Here is a 23,182-nt window from a genome sequence, read left to right as displayed (position 1 = left end):
TCATCCAGAACTGGACTTAAAGTTCAGAGGATGTTGATTCATGCCCTTTAACTCCACTCCTGCAAAGATTCATCCAGTGACTGAAATATGTGCATAGTCCATAATTGGTAGTCCATGATTTTTGCAGGCAGAGATCACTGATTAGGACTTGAAGGTGTTAGGAACTTCTGAGAAAGTAGGGCTCGTTGTGCCAGACATATATCATCTTTCTGATGCGGTTTTCATGAAAACATTTTAGTCTGGATTTTGATTTCATTTGGATTGTCTTCTCCAATCATCTCTGATTCTTCCCTTTCCCTTTATTTCAGTATGCATCTTTGCATGTGTGCACCTGCAGTTAAATCTGCCCTTTTTTCAGCTTGATCTTAGTTTGCTGTAACCTTCGAAATATAAGAATCTGTAACAGGCACCTATTAATCTATACACTGAGTATTCTGGTTTCATGGAGGTTGTAGTATTGCAAGACACTACAGTTGAACCATATGAACAAAGTAGCCTATTTTTTGTAGCATCAGTTGTGAGGTTAGAATCCGTATGGAGAGCAGTAAAGGGATGCAACTTGCTGGGGTTTAGCTGCCAAAACTCTCTGCCACATTTTCTGCTGTTATAATGTTTATCTGTCCAAAGACTAATGTGTTGATTAAGCTTGAAATTTAAACTAACTGAAATGTTGAGAAATAAAGGTTTAGAGGGTTGCCAAGATCTTACTGGGCTTAATGAGATTTATAGCAGCATGCACCATCAGCATTGTTTTTCTGCTGAGATGAAATAAGATGCTTCTCTGCTGAAGGCTGGTTATTAATAATCAAGTTCAGCACGTATAATTTTGTCTGCCTCAAAAAAGTCAAAAGACATTGCATCTTTTCTAGTTGCAAATATTGAGTGGCCTAGTTTGCCAGCATGTGTTCTTTGTAAGTGCTCTGAAATGTAATGAAAAAACATCTCAAATGCTCACACTTTTCGTGTGCTGCAGGATCGAGAAACAAATAAGCAGGTTTCGAGGATGGTTACCTAGAAAGCCAATGAAACTGGACAAGGAGACATTACCAGATCTGGAGGAGAATGACTGCTATACTGCTCCATTCAGCCAACAAAGGATCCATCAGTGAGTATTTTATTATATCTTAATTATAAGAAGAAAACTTTTCCTTTTGGATTCTCCTTGGAAAAAATCAATTTCTTAGTTCATGTCTTAAGGACTAGTGCCTTCAAATTAGTTCTATGTCACAAAAAGGGAGAGAGAGAGTCCTGAGAGAGAGCATGAAGTCTGTCTACATATCTAATAATTAAAGGTCCAGCTCAAAGTTAAAGGAAATCAATGGAAATTTCCTTTTAATTCACTGGAATTTCATTTATATCTCTAAAGTAGTCAAATGACTAATTCTCTCTTGGGTCAGAATTGAAGTTGTTTAGTTGTTCTTTGTCCCTTACAGATGTGATTAAAACTTCTTTTCAGCATTTCTATGTCCTTAGCATAATCAAAATTAGTCCTTCTAACACTGATGATCAAAATAAAGTGATGCTGCATTTCATTCCTAGTGATGACTGTAGAGCAAACAGAACTCTAACGAAAGCAAAGAATGTAGTTTTGTTTGTACTTATTTGTCTTTTACTTTTATGGGGGCAAAACTGCTTGCAAAATTCCAGTGTTCAGACCTATCAGTGACACTTGTCCAGGCATACCAATGGCACTGGTATTGCACCAATGTGATTAGAGAAATCATTTGGCTACTACAAGCCTTTGTTCACTTGCAAAACGCAATATGCCCCACATGACTTTCAGATCCCATGTTGAATTTCAGAGCTGTCAAATTTTGGAGAAAGAGGGTGTCTTATAGTTAGTGATATGGGAAACAATCGTTGACTTAACTGAGAACAAAATCACAAAGAATAGGCAGCACTGTCCAAGGTACTAACAGAAGACACACAATGAATTCAAGGCAGCTCAAAGTATAAAAATCTGAAATATGGGATTTTATCCAAGGAGAAGGCCAGTTGATATAATGCTATTAAATGCCTCACTTTGAATAAATGATTTTTCAAGGACTGGATTTATTAGCTGCAATATGAATGAATAAAATAGACCTCCTCTGCCACAAGTAGTATCTTTCCAAATACAGCAGAAGAAACAAAACCAGGTGCTCATCTCCAGGGAAATTTCAGTAGAAGTCTGCTCCTAGCACCTGTCACCAGCCAGGGTTATGTCCACTAAATGTCTGTATCCTGAATAGACATCAGGTTCAGACTACAGAGTCTTCTGATACTTGAGCAAAAAGATGGCTCAGTTATTGTGCCCTGCAAGAGGAAGCATAGGTGCAAGTTAGTTTGAGACTAGACCAGTGAGAATAAAAACTGAAGAAATTGGGACATCTGGGTTGACATTAATAGTAATATTAACTATTAACTTCCCTTAAAATTGCAGCACATAAGAAAGGGGCTTTTTGTGGCTGGAAGGAGAATTGACATATATGAACCAGAATATTTTTTTCACTCTTCTTCCTTGTTCATGTTTGTGTTGGTAAGCTGGCAGGGGGGGTTATTAAATACTGTGTTAGTTTCATTAACATTCTCACTGTTGTTTGGCATTTCTTTTACATCATTGCAGACTTTTCGGCTCTACTCCCCAGCAGGTCTGACATTTTCTGATTTGCTTTCTGTGTAGTCTTCCTTTCCTTTTGTGTGAGGACTGATAAATTCTGGCTGAGCTGCTCTCCTTCTCCCAGAGGGTGCTGGCTCTGACAGGGTTCTTGTCTTCCCGTCAAGCTCCAGCCTGTTGGCTGTGTCTCTCTTATTCTACTTCACTAGAATTTTGAAATATGTCTTGCTCAATGTTAGTCTAGTGAGTTCCATGCAGGCGTTTTAATTGTTCCAAGAGTTTCAGGGTGTGTTGGTAAGCAGAGCATTTCAGGAACATCATTAGTATGCACTTTTAATCTTTGATTGTGGAGTGTGGATATTAAATAATTGGAAATGTAGAGTTACAAAGATTTATTTTATTAGGATCAGTTAACAGTCAATAAGTGTATTATGTTGGAGTTCACTTTGTACAAATTGCTTCTTACTTTGTGCAAATTGCTGCTTCTTCCATGATGTACGTAAAAATTCTGTTGAAAGGCCTGTACTAAAGCCAGTAGTAAAGATGCCCACCTATCCCCAGACATGGGGGAAGTATGAATAGAAATGGATTTTTTTATTTATGTTTATCCTAATGCATATTAACTGATGCAGCAATTACTGTGACTGTCACCTTCATTTGTCTGAGTCTGTTGTGCCAGATAAGGGTTTGATCACTAAGAAAATTATTTCTCTTTCACTTCTAGCCACTGCTAAGCATAGTAACCTTCACAAGGGCAGCACTGATAATTGTCACCTACTCAGAACAGTAACAGAAAAATGCTCCAAAGTTGATAAAACCCTGCCTCCATATTAAAACTTCAGTTTTCAGTTGTCACTGTTGTATTACATAAGCTTTTACTTGCCTTTTAACAGGCAAAAAAAGTTACTAATGGAATATAATTATTATTTTTTTAAAAACCTGTTAGGGCTTTTATTTACATTTCTAACCTGGAGACCCACAATACTGTTTTAGGAATGTGAAGATAAATAGTTACTGAAATTCTTGAGCTGAAGAACTGCCTTCTACAATAATGTTATGATAATTTATCTTGCAGTTTGTTAGTGGTAAGAAAAGTCCACACATTTTCATATTTTGTGTAGTTAAGGTTTTGCTAGAGTGCTCTTAACATACCATATTGCCATTACAATGCAATTATAATGGAAGCTACATAATTGTCATGGGCAGTTACTTGTGGAGTTCACACTGTCTTCAATAACTACATAATTCTGTTGGCTAGAATAACAGTGTCAATCTTCCCTATTCTTGGCTTTTACATGTGACTCTGCACCTCTTCCATCACACAGTTGTGCTGAAACTGAATCAGACAGAGCATTCACAGGACAAGAAGTGTCCCAGTACAGCATCGATGCTCAGCTGGCTGACCCCGGTGTTGTTTAAGACTTTTCATCCAACACAGGGCCGTTTTTTGAGGATGGAAAATGTTTGTGTCATGTTGAGTTCTTGACATCCTCAGAGAATGGAGAATAAATAGTCACAGGAGCCTAAAACATATAATCAGTCTTTTAATTTCACTAACAAGGATTTTTCTGGATATTGTACAAGTATTTTTGGAAAGCAAGGTATGTACCTTTGCCAGTTGAACATATCTAGGATTTATGTGTTGTCATAAATCAGTGTTTATCCAAGATATGCTGAACAATTGCTTAATGGCCACATAGTAAATCGTTCACAAATACAACCATCTTGGACATATAAATCTCCATATACCAAGTTTCAAATAAGTTGTCCGTGTCTTCACTGTAAGTTTTGCCACGTAACATAGCTGGAGGTCACAGACTTCTTCCTTCTTTCCTGGTTTTATGTGCTGTTACTTTTCTAAAATATTATTCCTTAAATATTTATCTGAGCTTGTCCATTTTTTTATGTTTGTCCAAATATTGCAATATTGCAGTTTAGATCTGGAATTCCTTGTTTCTTCCTTTCTTCATAGCCTCAGATGTTTTTTCACCTCACCAAAGAACAGGCAGTTTATCTTTTTTGATCTAGCCACAGTTTTCACATCCAGGTCTCCAGTCTGATACAGCTGATGTTTGTAACATGATCTGAGTACAGTCCTCATTTGTGATAGCTGCTTTTAAAAACATGGAAATACAGATGACTGACACTACTTACCATACGGAGTCTGGGGAAGAAAATAGTTACGACCAAAACCAGCAGGGTCTGATCAGACCTTTTTTCAATAAGAATTAATATTTTTGAAATATTAATGTACAATGAGCACGTGCAGTTTTAGTAGAACAAGTTGACAGTTGTCTTCTTTCTTGTATTGTTCTTTCCTGTTCAGATGGAAAAGACCAAATGTGGAGAAAAGCTAGCTTTCAGAAAAAAATTAAATTTGTTTTAAGAGACACAGCTAACAATCTGCCCTCCCTCCAAAACAGGCAAAGAAGAAAATGCAAGAATCACATTTGTAAGATGTGCCTATAACTTGCAGCATGGCTTCAAGTTTTCTTTTAAATGAATTATTGCATACCTTATAGGGTATATCACAAAATTGTCAGACCAAAATTCATCGTATTTCCTAAGTAATAGGAAATCTTTTTTTGGAGGAAAGAAGCTCTGTCTGGCTGAGACAAGTATTTTTCTGGAATTTTGTGGAATTGTGTGGAATACAAAATGATAATTTTCAAGATAGGCTTCTGAGTAATATCTCTCTCCTGCAGCCACAGCTTGGAAAGAACTTTATTTGTGCCAAAGCATTTCTTCTGAAAATTATCAGTTATAAGAATGCACAGTTCACAATATGTGAAAAATGTTTTCCATCAGACATGATGATAATTAGTTCTTTTTCTATTACATCTTGGTTATTTTATGTAGTGAGCTGCTAGTCAGTTGGGAATAGTAACAGTATTAATTGGCTGCAATTTCTTAGATAGCTGTATACCAGCTAGGAAAATGCTTTTAATTGCTGTTTAGAGATTTCAAACTTTATATCAGGAACTATTTTCCCCTGTTTTTTTTTTCTTCCAAAGGCAATAAACTCTCTGTTTAAATATTAATCTACTAGATAATAAAATAAACCACTTAAAATAAATATTTATTACTTCAGTGAAGATTAGATTAAAAACTTACACAGTTAAGAGGACTAGGACAGTATCTGGATTAATTAAACAAAAATGGCCCTGCATACCAGAGGTTAATGGAGTTATTCTAATTTGTACTATGTCCCCTTGTGGTACAGGACAAGATGTCCTGTATTTTCATCAGATCTCCAAGATAAGTGCCTCTTAGGGAGGAGTTACATTTTGAGCTTTCTCTGGTGCTTAGACTGGCCCTGATAAATCCCATCCCTACCAAGATGATCTGTGCCTGTGTCCCCCTGAGCGGCTTCACCCCAAGATCATGGATGGGTCAGGGAACTGCAACCCCCTGGGGACGAGGCACAGGGCTGCATGAACACTTGCTTGTTTTGAATCATTCTTGTGTTTAAATACTTCTACAGTATAATAACTATACATTTGCAAACAGATTTTTATAATCAAGGAATCACAAGCCTGTAATATTCCTGCTCTTAAACAAATCTTTGTGCAGCCAAACTTGGAAACGCGCTGTAATGGGATTTTAAATTCTCTCTGATTCTGGAAGTTTTAATTGCCTGGCAAACTGAATGAAACAGGGCATCCCTAAAAAATACCTAAAGCTCATTCAATCTCATATGAGTATTCCTGAGTGAACCAATTTAAATTAAGAAGTGATATGGGTGGTAGAGTGATTTGGGGGGAAGGGCAGAGGAAGGTGGAGGAGAGATCCAGCACTTTCATGACTCTATTTTACTTTAGCAGTTTTGAGGCTGTGATGTACCAAATCTGAAACAGATAAAGCCACTATTACATTCTTCATTCCAAAGTGATCCTGTGTTAGGCACATGATGTGAAAAACCCCTGATAACCATTACTAAACATTTTCTTTTAGATAAACAAAAAAGTCAGCTGCAGCCTTAGAAGTCAGGCAAAATTAAAATAAACAGAAAGTGATAATATACCCATTTTCAAACTAATAAACTACAGAGATATGTGGTAATATTCTCACTGGAATACTGCAGGCTCATCTTGCTTCTACTACAGATGATGATTTTCTTTGATGTTAAATGAAGTAAAAACCTGTTATTGCCTCAGCCAACAACAGCTCTCTACTGCCAGTGGCTTACCTGGCAGTACAGACAGCTGGGCATTTTTTCTGTACAGAAGAATACATTTCTCATATAGTGATTACTACTTGAGACAATATCTGTGCTTTTAGTTTGTACTGCTTCCAGCAGCAGGCATTTGCTTGGAACATACATTTTGGTATGGTGAGTGTCAGACATGAAATGTTTCAGTGTCTGGGAATCTCATGGAGCAAAGATGCACACTGATACATGCATGCACACATCCTCACTTTGTAGCTTTGTAACCAGGCAATGGGTGTTCAGCTTGCAGCTTGTATATCTTACCAGTACAGCAGGAAATAGCCTTTTCCTGCCTTTTGCATCTACAAAATGAATTGAAAAGGAAAACCATTTTTTTCAAACGATTGTTAGACAAAGATTCAGGAGCTAAATTTACCCCCCTAAAGGGTTTGTACAACCTGCAAAATTACTGAAGAGGATGTATGAACAGGAATTAATTGTCAGTTTGTTCTTGGTTGAATTTGCATTAATTTGAGGGCCTTCTTTACAGGACAGTTAGCTTTGCTGTGCTTTGTTATCCATGGAAAGATAGTTTGAAATCTCCAGTTCAGAGTCTAATTAAGAAAGCTACAAATATAATTTCAAAGCAATTAACCTTCACTGACTCTTCATGTCGCTTACAGTAAGAGCAATATTTCCACAATGACATTTTTAAAAGGGACTTTAATTAAGGATCAACTCTGGAACCTTTCCTGCCAGAAGTGCTCTCATTATCTTCATTGGGATTTTCCTTTTGAGTAAGGACAGCTCACACAAATAAGGCTTACAGGACCAGGCTAATGTTTTTAACTGTTGTGGAACAAATCACTGGCTTTATTATCTACCTATACATTAACTTAATGGGTAATAAAAATAATAGTGTATTAATCCTTACTTATTTTTTATCTTACAAATGAGGTGACAAAGTGATCGAAACCTTCAATGAAATGTCTCCTAAATAAAGCCTAAACCCTTACATAGCCTGAAAACAAGCTTTATTGCTCTTACAAATATTCAAACCCTTGTGCATACTGAAATTCTAACAAGGGCAGCAGAAACAGAACAGCTGAGGAAACTGTTCTATCTGAAAGTAACAGGAGTTAAAAAGCTTTCTAGAAAGCCTCTGTCTTATGCAGCTCATAGGTCTCTAATGTCTAATTAATATTTATCTACACCTAGTTTGGAAATGTGTGCACCTCTGGCCCCCAAGAACTGAAATTTGAAGGGTGAGATTCTCCAAAGACTGAAAAAGTCTTTCTCCTCTGAATTCCTCATTGGATGCTGCAGACCATGAAATAGCCTTGATGGCTATTCTGTGAATATGGATTTTCCACCCACATTCAGAAAGAAGACAACCTGGAGCATAGAAATTTTGGAGGAAGAAATGTCCTTAAAGCATGGGAGAGAAGGGTGGTAGTAGAAAGGGATAAGTCCTACACTGAACTGCATGATTCTCACCTGACAAGAGCAAATTCTGTGATTTTTGCAAAAAATGTAAACCTCCTTGGCATTGTCCTAATTTATGTCAATCTCTGAGATGTTTTAACACATAGTAACAACTACTTGAGATATTCTCAACTTTTCAATGTCTCCCACTCATGTCTGCCTATTTTTGTTTTCTGTGCCAGAGCTCCCTGACCCCTTGGTTATGATGATACTGCTCTTTCTGGGGCTGCTCTACAGACAATTTCACAGAAATAATCTGCATATTTGATTTAAACAAAAGAACAAAAAAACCCTGTGATTTTTATATTCAAAAATAGATGAGGATTATTTTTAACCTTTACTGCATGCAATTCCATCCCAGAACAATTATATTGTGAGAGACAGTCCAGGACATACAGAGGACTCATTTTGGCACTCTTTTTTCACCACTGATGAATTCTATCGTCTCTTCTGCATCCATGTCTCCATGAGCAATGTTGGAAGACACTGAAGGACATGGCCTACTCTAGTCATGGTGAGTTCTCCATCTCCTCTCACCATCCTGCCCCTACATGCCTTCTACTGGCACAAGGATGGGCAGGGCAGAACCTCTGCAGCTCTTACACTCACACATGTTTTAGGACTGCTTCAGCTAGTTCTGAAATAGGCAAAGTTCTTCATGTCAGTCATTATACTGAGGTGTTGACATCTGCTTCACAGGCACATGTAGTTGTTCCTTTTTGGCCACATGAGATCAAAAACTGTAACAACACAAACACTAAGTTTGTAAATAAATGCAAATGAGTAAAGTGTTTCCTTAAACAAGTAGTTCTTATTTCTTTTTAAGATTGCATAATGTTTGATTTTTGCCTTTTTTTCATTTATGACTTATGAAAATAGAAGTGACTAAATGCAGAAAAACTATTAAACTACTTGTTAAGAAAAGCTGTTGAAATAACTACCTGTAGTTGCAGTATGCAGTCATGGTAACGGGTGGGTAAGATAACCTTATATCACAAGGAGAATAGATTGACATTATTGGTGTTGCCTGGATCAATGTTGCTAGTTTCCCAGATAAAGTGTTTCAATTCTCAGTTGAGTCCTACAAGAACTCATAGCTAAATCAGAATGAAAATTACTATGCTGTTTTGATTTCATAAGTTCCCTTCACAGTTCTTTAACATTCAGTGCTGCCTGAGAGGTGAGATCTTGGAGGGGAAAGGCAGACATTAAAAGAAAATGAAACAAAGTGGGCAAAAACGCTAACTGTTCATTCCTAGTTTACTACTGTCTTTTAATTTGTTTCTGCTGCTACTAAAATGGCCTAACAGAGAGCTCCAGCTTCAGTTGGAAATAATGCTGTTCTATCTGCTTCAGAGTTTAGGTTATTTTTTTAATCGAATTTAATAAAGAATTAAGACTTGTGTGATGACAATATTTCCTTTTTTGTCAAAGTCCTTCTAATATTTATTATTTTACATACTGATTACTTTCAACTAAATTTAGTACAGGTGTAGCTGTCTCAAAGATAAGGACAGTCTTATTTCCTTTGTGAGTATTAGCAGCCTGAAATGGCATAATGGCCCAAAATGGTACCTATACAGAAAAGGCAGTGGCGTGCACACCAATTGCATATGTTGTGTGATAGCAGCCCATTGGTAAATTGGCACACACATGGTGGTCAGCCAATATGTATAAATCATATTACTTTCAGTAGGTACTGTAGGGCACGCGTAGGGCTGTGGGAATAGTGAGGATGTGGAAGAGGGCTGGGAATACAGTACTGAGTAGACTGTTCACAGAAATGACCTGTGAGTATCTGAGGTGGAGTGGGAAAGGAGACGTGAGATAGTAACCTCTAGAAAACCAGGTTTCATTAATAATGGTGCTCTTGGAGCAGCTTGTCTTTTATACCTTTACTTTGCAAATTTTTTTCTATCTGCCTTTGAAGCCAAACATAAGGAATTTAGAGATTGTCTTGTATGGAATATTTGGCAGAGAATTTTGAAAATAAACAGGGATCATATGGAGTCCCCAAAGTCCAGAAGTTGGACTCCTTGCCTTTTTTTCCAAATGACTGTGAAGGTGCAAAGCCAGGTATGATTTTCCGTGGGTGAAGGTTCATTCTGAAAGAGCAGGTTTTCTAAACCTGCTGAAATTATCTGAGGAGAAAACTGAACAGTGGATCCCATGTTATGCAGAAGAGAAGGTGACATAAATCCATACCAAGCTCCCTAGTAAGATGATCTCTGTTAAAATCGGATTTGTCTAGTGTGCAGTCCTACAGGCTGGTCTCTCTATGGCATCTCTATGATTTTACCATTTTATTTTCAGTCTATTCAATTCTCTAGATCTTCACCAACACAGAAGAGGAAAACAATCTTACCTCTTATCCAAAGTATTTTTAAAAATATGAACCTTTCTATTCAGTAAGTTACTAAGGACCACATTTAAAAAAAAATATTTAATTTCCTTGATAAGTGCACACGACTACTTAATCAGAAACTCCATCTACTTACCTGCTTATTCAGGTGTCTAAATCACTGTCACAATCTATCCTGAAGCCCTACAAACCTCAAGCAACTGTAAGAATTCTTTAGCAGTATTTAATTGACAAGTTGAAACAGTCTTTTGTAAAAGCATATATTGCTTGCATTTTTCCAGTAATTATGCTAAAATATCTTGTTTTCCTTGAGTATGTATATTGGGATTAAGCAATCTATATAAAATACATTATGCCAGCCAATCTAATCAATACAATATATTTTGTGGCTTTTTTTTTTTTTTTTTAAGTTTGCTGGACTCATCACAATTCTGTCTAAACTATTGAACCTGCATTCGTATGTAACTCCATAAACAGCTTCTGAAAGCTAATTTTCTACTCTATTTTAGCTTCCAGGACCAAACATAGAAGTATATAGTGTTTTATAACATAGTATTTAATTTTCAGTAAGAGTGGTTTACCAAGTAGATGTTTCCATCTGACTCGTAATGGTAAAGCATAAAAAGAAGCCTGAAATAGAAATCAAATTTTAATTTCTACAGCTGCACTTGCAAATCTTATGCTTTTGCAAATTTTTGTGCAAGTATTTTGTAGTTTTCAGTGAATTATCTAAAAGTGATGCTTATCATAATGAATGCTTAAATATCTTTGATCTTTGTCCAGACTTCTCCCTATAATTCTTTGTTATGGAATGAATACTGTTACTGACATCATCTCATCTGGTGAATCATCTCACTTAATCTGGTGTCCTTTAATCTTCCTTGCACTTGCTCACATACTGTAGATTTTTAGCATGCTATAGAAAGTAATGGAACTCAATATTTGCTTTAAACGCGTGTATATTCCTTAGATGCCCTCTGTTTGTATTTTTATATAGCTTCATCATACACAACAAAGATACTTTCTTCAATAATGCTACAAGAAGTAGAATTGTACACCATATCCTACAAAGAATGAAATACGAAGAAGGGAAGAATAAAATTGGTAAGTGCTGAGCAATGTGCTTTCAAACATGGGTCCCACCAAAAAAAGAGAAGTCTGCCTGGGCTCATAACAGACTCTGCTTCCTTTTTAACCACCTCAGTTAGGAGCTGTTTACATCTCACCCACTACTGTTGTAGCGGCTTTGCCTGGAAGACCTGATTATTTCCCTGTAGTATCAGGCTGCTTTCACAGGCACATGTCACCACATGGGATTTAGCACCTCTGCGAGGAAAGAGACTGATTTAAGCAAGAAATATGTACAGATTAAGGATGCTGGAGAAGCAGATAGACTCATGCAGAGAAGCTTTTGCTCCTTCATAAAAATGTATTTGGAAGGATGGCAAAATTTGTGCTGCTGTACATCTCAGCCTGTAAGTCTTCTCCTTGGATACCTGTCTATTCCTAAAGGAGATGGAAGGTTCTGTATCTCTGTAGCTGTTGTAAGTCATAAGGGAGTTCACTGGTGAACCTCAGTGAAAAGGAAGCCATGCACAACTATGGTGCATCACTTTCAAATCGTGGGGGCAGTGCACCTTTGGAGCGGCAAATATGTGGATCCAGGAGAGCAGGCAGTGACAGAAGAGGGCTGGAGTACAAAACAGTAGCTCTCTTCTGTCTTGTGACAGAGCACATACTGCTTGTGTATCACATAGAGACTGGGTCATCACAGAGAGGCAATCCCCACAAAACTCTGCAGCCTGTTTCATTTCCCTTCCGCTTAAACCCTGTCCTTCCTCAAGAGGTAGAGAAGCATCCAAGAATTTCACTTGTTTCTTCCTCAGCTCCTGGGATGAGGGCAGCAATAGCTCTGAGCAGTGACAGTGAGCAGAGGGGAAAGAAGAAAGGGAAGAATTCATGTGGTGCATGCAGCCATTGCATTTGGCACACATATTTGCAGTCCCTAGCTGCCTCAAGATCCCAAGCTCCCTCATGTATCTACTTATGTTGTACCTATCATGAAGACAGTCTTGCATCAATTACTGATCAGAGCAAAGCCTGACTTGGCTGTACCTGTTTTGCTTTCCTACTAGAGACTTTGGAAGAAAGCATATTCTGCTAAGCAGATACTAATAAAATCACTGAAAGTGTTATTTAGGTTGAATTAATACTTTTCACTGCTGTATTCTTGCTGTTATCATTCCCCTGTGAATTTGGAAAGGAATCAGGACTCTTTGCCTCTTGGTCAATGAGGTTCAAATGTCTTCAGATTGTTAGTGACAGTAGTTAGTTTTGCATTGCCTAATTGTTGGTCAGTCCTATTTTGATGACTTTACAAGTGAAAAGTGGCCACATCTCAGCAGTCATTCACTATTTCTCTCAAAGTTCCTGTTAAAGAAGGTGTACGATTATTTTTTTTGTGCCAAATAGCAATATTTTTGTTCAGGTTTAAGTATATTTTCTGGTCTTGTACTACTGCAGCCTGTCTTGTTCTTGTTCTATCTGTTAGTCCAGCAGCTTTTGTAAGACATAAACTGAACACATTTTACAACATTGCTATCATATGGAAAAGAAGAGTTTCAGTTGCTTTACTGGTCTGCAGTTCAAAAACATAAAGATCTTCACTGAAGTTTTTGGCTCCCAAGAAATACAGCCTTTCATCTAAATAGCTTCCTTGATGAGTCAAACTTAAATCCTGGTGTAAGGTCCCTGATTTTACTGAAGTTATGCTAAAGATGGATTTGACAAATGAATCTTTAAATGACCAGCATAATAAATGATAGATTATTATTAATATTTGAACAAGTCTTTGCCTGCATTATATCTTAGTTCATCAAAATCTATAAAAGATTATTTTTTCTACATGTATCTTTTACTGCCAATGGGCTTCAAACTTCATTTAGCCAGCTTATTATGAAAATGTGTTTTGCTTTTTACTTACTAGTTTTTCTGGTTCTGTTGATAAATAATTGGATACTTTTCATTCTTAGGTCTGAATCGATTGCTCAGTAATGGCTCCTATGAAGCTGCATTTCCTCTTCATGAGGTATGTTTTTCAGTTTGTTTTTTTTTTTTTTTTAACAGACATTTCCCACAAAATTAATTCTTAATTGTGTAATCATTTATTCTCAATCTTATTAATGTTATTATTCTCTTTTTCATTCTGCATCTGCCTCTGACATCCCTCCCATTTAGTAATGTCTTTTTATTGGGAAAAAAAAAAGCTTTTTTTCTAGCAAAAAAGAAATGGGTAAAGAGAGTTTATTCTGGATCCGTTCTGTAAAAAGTATTTCAGTTTGATAAATCAGTATATTTTCAGAAGGAAAAAATACTATATTGTGGTTTTCTCTTTGAGATTCTCTAATTCATAGCTTTTGACTTGGAACACCATTTATTTAAATTTTTTTAGGAAGAATAATCTCATATCTGACTGAAGGCAGAAGAAATTGTCTTTTTAATGTCATATTTAGCTTTCAGTGCACAAGTATGGAATTTGCACAAATTATGTTATTCATACCACTACTGAGAGAGATCTCTTAGATATTCTTTTTTGCTGCTGTTGTTCATTAATGTCCAGATTTGTATTTTAGGGAAGTTACAGAAGTAAGAATTCAATAAGAACACATGGGGCAGAAAACCACAGACACCTGCTCTACGAGTGCTGGGCTTCCTGGGGAGTATGGTATAAATACCAACCACTGGACCTTGTTAGGTAAGACTCTCCTGCTTTTAGTATGTCACGTTTATAGGTACTTTGAGCATAGGTTATCTCTCATCTGACAAAACCATGAAAAGCTCAGTTAATTCATGTGGTTTTTGAAAACTGATCCTGAGGTCATGGGAATCAATTTCATTCATGGTGCCACTACATTCAGAGGAGTACCTATGGAGGAGCTTGTAGGAGGAACTGAGAATGAAGGAAGTTTTCTTCTAGAGTTTCCTGACACCATAACTTCCAATGAAGGGTTTGCAAAATATTTGAGAAAAAAAGGAAGAGAGAAATCTGTGGAAGCTGGGGAGACATGGTTGCATGTTTATCCACTGAAGTTCTTCTTCCTCCTCAAAGTATGGCTTTGGTGAAAAAACGGCTATCATCAGCTAGACAGCTAGTTCTATTTTTTTTTTTTTTTTTCCAAAAAGCAACCACAGAAGGGGTCCTGGATGAAGTTTAATGATGCTTACAATTGGCATGGAGCAGAGCTCATAGTCACTGAGTGTGCTACTGTGTTCAGCAGCACTAGTGGTAATGGTTGGATGTCTCTCTTGTACCACCTCCCTTAAACTCAGCCCAGCCACATCACCACAGTCCGAATTTGTGTCCATCTTGGAAGTAAGCTGCAAAGAAGAAACACTGAGAAAGCTGAGATATGATTCTAAATTCTTATAGTCCTTTTAAATCATGTCTTCAAATAGGCTTGCATGTGCTAATAGAGGATTACATATTTTTTATGCATATAGAGAGAGCCAGAACCTTTACTGATCATGTTGACATAACTATTGTTGGGCATTAATGTTTTTTTTTTCCACTTGAAGAGAGAAAAATGAATCTACAAAGGCCTATTAATAAAGTCTTATATATGTATTGGGATCACTGAAGATATTGATATATTGGCCACTGGGAAGGGTTATACAGAGCATGCAATTGGTCCAACATATTAATTTCCCCTTTTATAAGTCCTGTAACTGATAGAAACCTTTGCTTTTATTGATTGTCAAAATTGTTTCCAGATAGAAAGATTTGTAGAGAGTGGCCCTGGAGACAGACAGTGTTATTGATTAAGGCCATATAAAACTTATACATTTCATAAAACAGGAGGTGTTTAATTTCCATGGAGAAAAATTTCACATAGAAATACAATTTTAAAAATTTACTGAGTCATATAATTTTTAAAATGCTTTAGAAAACAAAGTAATGTATTTGTACCTGATAATTCAATCCTGAAAGGTTCTTATTTGTCATTTAATATACTGATCTGGACAGAAATATGGAATTTTTCTCAAATTACACCATGGAAATTGCTTATTTACTGAGGAGCCAACAATTATACTGAAGTTTTTTATTTTTAATTTCCCACTCTACAATAAGATATTAATATCACAGTATTAACAACTTATCTCTGTAATGTTTTTTAACCATTTGTCCATGGTGGTCAAACTTTCATCAACATTTCTTGTTTGTGAAAGTGTTGTTAAGCCAATGTCGGTTTTGGTTTAATTCGGTTTATAAATATGGACCATCAGGCATCTAGAAGGTTTTTTTAAGTATGAGAATAAATGGTAATAGAATGAGCAATGTTAGACACATGATTATTCTCAATCTTGGTAGCAGTCTTCTTGAATAGCCTGGATTTGATGTTTAAGATTTTGTAAGATGCCTTAGCTTTTTATCACAATGACATGCACAGAATTTTCCACAGCTATTTTACAAAGAAAAAAAGCAATCAAAATAGTAGACCCCTCAGCTGAGGGTGTTCTGTGGTGGTTCAGAGTAGGTGTTTACCCAAGAAGGAGGGCGGCAGAGGGAGCGGAGAGGCTCTCTGAGCATTCACAGTAGCATGAGTCTCAGTAGCCATCGAGCTCAGGGCTGCAGCCCCAGCCCCGCCTGCCACTTGCTGCCTGGAGCGCACCCATGGATGCATTGAATTTACTGAAGGAGTGGTAACAGGAAAGGGGAGGGAAAGCCTTTTTCTTCTCACTTCACAGATGCTATATCGCTCGCATTTCCTTAGACCCTGCCAAATCTTTCCTGTCTTCTGTCACTCTCAGCAGCTCACGTGTCTAGTGAGCTGGAGATTTTTCCTTGAACAGCTGACAACACCAGCAAGACCTGTTGTCATTTCACTCAGAAGCATCTCAGCGTGCATAATTTAAAATGAAGATTTTTAGTACCAGTTCTGCAGCATGAGCAACTTTTTTATTTTTTTCCAATGCCAACAGCTTTGTAGGGTGTGCTTGAAGGGAGTAGTGTTGCCATCTGTACAAAAGCAGTGGATGGATATTAATTCTTCCACAGACATCTGGCCAGAGCTTACTGCTGCTAGCTGACATTCACATTTACTATATGCTTTAGAAAGGATAAGGAGTAAATTAGATGTAGAAAATATAATTATCTCATTAATAGATATTTCCACCTTAAAGTCAAGTTGTCACAATGGTAAGTGAAATTGTTCATACGTTGGTGCTGTTTTATCTTTTCCTTAGCTGTTAAAATGAGGCCTTACATCTCTGGTGCTGTCAATTTGGTGCCTCCCAAATTTCATTTAAACTCATCAGCTGGCTGTTATGGAGATACTAGTCACTGGAAATAAATGAGAAGATGTCATTTGAGGGGAAATGCGCGATTCTGCTTTCACTCTGCTTTGAAACACGTGGCAGTATGAAGGCGCAGACTTGGCACAATTGCAAAGGCACTCATTAATGAACAGATGTGGCACCATGATTTTAATTACACTTCTGTTGGAATTTAGTATACCTAGTTACTCTACAAGAATAATTTAAAATCCTTAGAATTGATAACAATTGAAAAGAGGCAGAACTTACTATATTTATATGCTCTGAGATGAAATAAATCAATAGAAACAGTTGCAGTGATTCCTGTGGACTTTGGATCACCTCCTTCACACTTCTGTGCATAGCTGCTTCCCTCTAGGTTGTGCACAAATTGCTTCTGCTGCTGCTTGTGCATGTTTTTTACAGGACAAAACAGGAGGGAAAAGCTATATTAACAAAGTGATTGTAGGGGTACGTAAATGAACCTGAAAGCAAAAGTAACGCCTGAGTAACTTGAGTTTTACTCCATGCTTACATTAAAGGACCTGATTGCAATCTGACAACTCCCTTTCAATCTCCTGTCATGCCTTCCTTCTTGCCCCATTGCTCCTGACATAAAACGAAGTCTTCATGTGTCCAAAACACCTGTTGGAAATCTCTAGCTCCCTCACAACTTGTTTCTCTGATGTAAAAGGTTCTGTATAGGATTTCATTCTGACTTGCAAAAAGATTAATTAAGAGAGATAGGTTCTTGTCTCGAGTCCAATCCTCTCTATATTCTAGTTCCATTACTTCTTCCTAGGCATCCTGAAAGTAAAAGTTTATATAATGAAGGTTGTTAAACACAGAATAATACAAGATCACATTTTATGGGTCTGAAATCAGACTTTGTAGCTTAATACTTTTCAAAAATGTGCCTGATTGGTAAATACTGAGATTGAAATCTTGGCTCAGTTAAGTCAGTGGTAGTTGTACTATTGGAATGGGGTAAGGGGAGAGACAGTTCACCATTAAGGTAGGTGATATTGGAGGGCTAGTATACACTCTAGCATAAAATTGAGAAGCTGAAACTATTTTTTTGTTATTATTCTAATGGTACAGCATATATGAGGATAGGCTATATGGATTATTCTGTTAAGTGCTTGAGGGTTTTTATATCTCTTCTTTTTAGATTAGTTGTAGAGGAAATTTTCCATGGGAGAACCATCAGAGACATAAAACACTTTTTTCTAATCTTATTAACAATCTGAAAAGTTGGATGGTAATAAGTTAGCAAAGTAAACAAAAATGCAGTTGTTATCAATGCTGGAGAAATTTCAAAGATACCTTCAATGAGCAGAGTGATAACAAGTGAAATTTAGGTATAAGTAAGACACAGTGATGCACCCTAGAAAAACAATCCCTAGAATTCTTCATGTACATTACTGAGTTCTAGATAAAGTACCAGCATGCAGGTAAGAGAACTGCCATCACTGTGGAGACCTATATGAAATTTCTCTTCTATATATATTGACCCTGAGGGTCATGATGGTCCAGGGTAGCCCAGTTATGGATTGGGATAAATGTAGAACTGCTCTGAATATGGGGCCTAGGAAGGTCTCCAAAGACCTTGTTACTGACATAGTTTGTTTCTGTAGCACTCAACCTAGTGGTATCTGAGCAGAGACTTACAGAAAAAATATGCTAACTACAGGGCCAGAAGAAACGAAATATTGACTTGATCCTGATGCAAATTACAATACTACAGCCTGTGGAATATCAGCTACGAAGAAAAAGTCAATAGGGAAAGATCTAGGCTGTTTGTCCATATCTAAACCAATATATAACACAGTAATGTCAACATCCTGCACTTATTTTTAAAACCAGGCTTTCAAATGGCCTCAGATACCTTTTCCTTACATTGCAGAGATTTGAGTTGCTCCCCATCATGTCCATTCTTCTTTATGCACACACTGAACCTGTCTTGGCTCTCATCCAGGATGAAGCTGTTTGATCTCTAGATCAAAAAGGACTACTATGATTTGCACCATTAGATGGAAAGGCTCAACAAGATAGGAGATGAAGTTTGTCATGAATGTTTGTTGGTTAGCGGCATGGAATGGGGAAGCGTTTATCCTAGAATGTAGGGAATGGAATAGAAAAATAAATTTTGATGAATGTTAGATTTACTTCACTACTTTGAACTATGTCAGTGTAAAAAAATAGGTCATAAATATTCAGTGGAAGTAAGCTCAAAATGTGAGTTTGCCTTTTCAGTGGAGCAGGCACAGCTTGACATCTTGGGTGTCAGGAAAATAAATAGGCTGAAGGGTTTGCTAACACTCTTAAATCAGAGCTCAAAAATAAGTTTCCAGTGTGTCTTTTTACAACCAGACCTGCTGTCCTTGTCAGAACTGAGCATGTTATCATTAGTTTACCACCTCTTTAGCCTGTAAATTTGAGTCTCTGTTGGATGACAGAAGAATAAAAACTTGACAATGTTTGACTTCTCATATAGAGCTGGTAAACTCAAATGATAATAATCAATGTAAGTCAGTATCATTCAGCAGAGCATGAGCTCAGCCCAGACAGATATTGCTCACACTGGAAATTTTTTATATCCATTTGAAAACTGATGATTTTGTCCATTCCAGACCAAGCGTTTCTTTTTCTTCTCCACTGCCTCCAACCCTACAGCCCATCATGGGTCTTTTCCTCCTCACTACCAAAGATGTTTTCTGGTAGCATAAAGGAGCCAGCAGTGCTGGCTCACTGCATTCTTTGTCTCTGGACAGATCAGAAGTTGCATCATTAGTGTAAAAGTGGGTTTTCATCAGCAGCTATTCTCAAATTCAGTTGATATGCAAGTTTAAATTGTCTGCAAAGTCTCTGAAGTGCAAGAATATAATTTTGCCTCATTCTTTAGAGCTAATGTTGCAAATAATCTCCTAAAATCCTCATTGTAAGCACAATAATTGCATATTGATTTGTAAAGCATCTTAATCTGATCATCAGCCTACTGTGCACACGACCATCAAACACAGGACAATGCATGAGCCTGCTTCTGTGCTGATGGTTCAGCAGGTTTTTTGTGTGCTTGATGTATTCTTTAACACATAAAGAAAGGTTTTGTTGTGTTTGAGAGGACGAAAAATACTAATGAATATGTAGAAAATAAGAACTTCTTGGCCACTTTGCTGTTAGTTTTTAAGTAGTGTAACTAACAAGATTAATTCAGATGACTTTCCTCAAGTCAGTGAAAAATTATTTGTTGGGCCTCACTTGCACTTTACTTTCCACCTGTGGTAGAATCATGAGATTAGTTTTCCAGCAACTAAGCTAAGAAAATAAATAATAGAATGAAAATAAACTGGATTGAGGAATAACCTCTGGTTAATTTCTTAGAAATAATTTAGGCCCAACAGATTTTTGCTGTTATACCAGTTTTAGGAGTGAAACTGATTTCAGTGCAATTATTTGGAAAGTAGAGTTACATGGTCAAAAGGCAAAGCAAACCATAAATTTCCCATACACAAAGAACTAGCTTTTTTAAATTAACTTGGTGTTTCCTTTCTGAGGTATAGACTCATCTCACTGTAAAATGTCGTTAGTGAATTTTTAAATTAAATTTTTAAGTTCACCCATGAGTCAGGTCCCTCAGTGTGGATTTAGAAACCTATTTGCAGACTTTTTCTTCAGGAAATTCTGACTCTGCTCTCTAATCTACCCTTCAGATATATTAGAAATATTTATTTTCTTTTAACAAGCAAGATTAAGCAGATTAGCAGGTAACTTCACTGTCTTGTGTTTTAAAACAGACGGTACTTTGGTGAGAAAATTGGGCTGTACTTTGCCTGGTTAGGCTGGTACACAGGGATGCTCTTCCCAGCTGCCTTCATTGGATTGTTTGTCTTTTTGTATGGAGTCACCACTTTGAACCACTGCCAAGTCAGGTAATGTGGGCACTTTTATAAAGGAAAGTACAACTGTGTGTTATTATGAATAATTGAAGAGATCGTCACATGAATTGTTAATTATTTCATTTTGAGTTATGGAATGAATACTCAGGAGAATACTGTGTTTGGTTCTCATAAGGTACCCGGTATCAAACTTCCCTTGTTTTATGGTCCTGAATTGGGATGGGAGGCAATGTTTCTTGCCCAGCTTCAGTTGCTGATGGTGCTGGCAACTCAGCATGAAGTAGGGAAAAAGTATAGCTCCTTCACTGATGTGTTAACAGGCCAGCAGAAGTGTGGGGAATTTTCACTCTCTTCAAGGCCTTTCCCAGATATCCACCACACAGAGGCATTCTTCAAATGAAGAACCCCTTGGACCTTCTGCTGAGTGCTGTATCTGTATGTTCTTGCACACTTAAGTCACAAGAATAAGTCAAACATAACTTTATCTGCAATCATCCTCACCTGTGCCTTAGTCAACAAATACTAATTTTACACATGCAGTTATGAACACTTTGGCTTCAGTTACAGAACCAGTCTTGTTCACTAAGTAACTGAATATTGGTGAAACTTATCAATCCATTTTAAGACTGTTGTGCATCAAACTTAATTTTTATCTTTTCTGTTTTTCAGTAAAGAAGTCTGCCAAGCTACAGATATCATAATGTGTCCTATATGTGATAAATACTGTCCCTTCATGAGGCTGTCAGACAGCTGCGTTTATGCCAAGGTATGTTTTAAACTATGCAAATAGAAATGCTTTCCTGGTAAAAGTATTAATTTTGACTTTTGCATTTGGCTTTAGTGAGCTTGGGTAGATAAAATCTTGAAAGGACAGATCAAGTTCAGCCAATATTAACATTCATTGTCTTTTACCAAGACTCAGTTTGGGTTGTAAAACACTTGAATGCAATTTGCACTTAGAGACTTAGCAGTCCCAGAAGTCATGTCCTAGATGCATGTGTTACGGTGTCCTTGGCATCAAACTTTATCTTATGATCCATCCTTTGTACATGGCTCCATAAAATGAATGCTTTAGGTCTGAAATGGTGCTCACACCTGGTGTTAGCAGGTGTCAGCCCCAGGCCAGGGGTGGCAAATAGTCCTCAATTGACATGTGCATTTCACACTTCAAGGGAAGGATCTTCACAATTGTCAGGTCAGCTGCACTCATGACCACATTAATTTTATTAGATGAAAACAGAAAATAAAGCCTTATTATCATAAATTGATCACACTATTAATATATTCCTCAGGTAACCCACCTTTTTGACAATGGAGCTACTGTCTTTTTTGCTGTTTTCATGGCAGTGTGGGGTAAGTTTTTGGTTTGATATTAAGTAATTGCACAGTCTTTTTCTTAAAAACTGTGATTCAACATAGGCCTTGTAATTTTCAGCACACCTCTTTTAGAGACTAACAAGAACAATACAGGCTTGATTATTTTCTGTTTCTGCAAAAGAAGGAAGTGGTTGAAATGAGGGGTTTATGTAGTAATAATTTTAATTAAAATAAAAACACGAATGCAGTATATAGTATCTATGTAGATAGTTATATCCTGGGGGATTTTGTAATTGTTTTCCAATCTGTTGGCACTGAGGCGTATTCTCTGTTACTGTTCAGTTTCTCTTAGCTAAGGCAGCTCAGTTTAGTGTCTGTACTAAAATGAATTAATGTATTGTTTTTCCCAACTTGCAGAAAGGCAGTAAAACTTAAATACATGTAATCTGGTTTTAATTAAAGCAAAAGGGATTAAATAAATGGAAGATATAGTTGAATGACAAATTGATCCGAGAGTGGTCTAACTGTTGCCATGGAGGCTGAATTTTGCCCATAGGACAGTTCTATTTCTGGCTCAAATATTTTTCCTGCTGTGGTCTTGTAGGCATAATTGAAGGCAAGAGGAAACAATAATTTCTGGCAGCACAAAAGATTTTTCAAACATACCTTGAGCATGCCCAGGCTCTTAGCTGAGAATGCCATTCTGAGGGAAGGTTAACACCTTTAGAAAATGGCTCAATGAGGTGCCTCAAAAATGGCATCCATCTCACAGCCCCGGCTGCTTGAGCTATCCTGATTTAATCATTGTTCTCCCGTTCTTACTCACACATCTCCAAATATTTTGGAAAGGTGCCCAAGTAATTCTTATAATCTCCATTTTAAACTGCAAATCTCTTAACTGATCCACAGGAGGTATCCAGGACACAACATCAGAGCCATCAGGACAACATAGATTAGCCTACCAGTCTGACTCAGTTCCTTTCTCCAAAACTACATTTTTGTCTTAGTTAACTAATTAAACTGGGTCATATACCAGTCAAGCATATTCATGCCATTTCAGA

General features: G+C 37.1%; 1 protein-coding gene across 7 annotated transcripts in view; it reads left to right on the top strand.

The window, feature by feature from the left end:
• Positions 1-23,182, top strand: part of ANO4 (anoctamin 4) — a 201,641-nt gene that overhangs the window by 131,808 nt on the left and 46,651 nt on the right. For all 7 annotated transcript variants that reach the window (XM_033010211.2, XM_033010210.2, XM_033010209.2 and 4 more), the window contains 7 exons: positions 974-1,105; positions 11,591-11,697; positions 13,626-13,681; positions 14,226-14,347; positions 20,703-20,837; positions 21,474-21,570; positions 22,097-22,157. In XM_033010211.2, the coding sequence (XP_032866102.1) occupies positions 974-1,105; positions 11,591-11,697; positions 13,626-13,681; positions 14,226-14,347; positions 20,703-20,837; positions 21,474-21,570; positions 22,097-22,157 (710 nt within the window). The remainder of the gene's footprint in view (positions 1-973; positions 1,106-11,590; positions 11,698-13,625; positions 13,682-14,225; positions 14,348-20,702; positions 20,838-21,473; positions 21,571-22,096; positions 22,158-23,182) is intronic.

This window comes from Tyto alba, unplaced genomic scaffold (genome assembly GCF_018691265.1).
Source record: "Tyto alba isolate M040663 unplaced genomic scaffold, T.alba_DEE_v4.0 Super-Scaffold_2, whole genome shotgun sequence".
NCBI lineage: Eukaryota > Metazoa > Chordata > Aves > Strigiformes > Tytonidae > Tyto > Tyto alba.
This window is presented reverse-complemented; position numbering and strand designations above follow the sequence as displayed.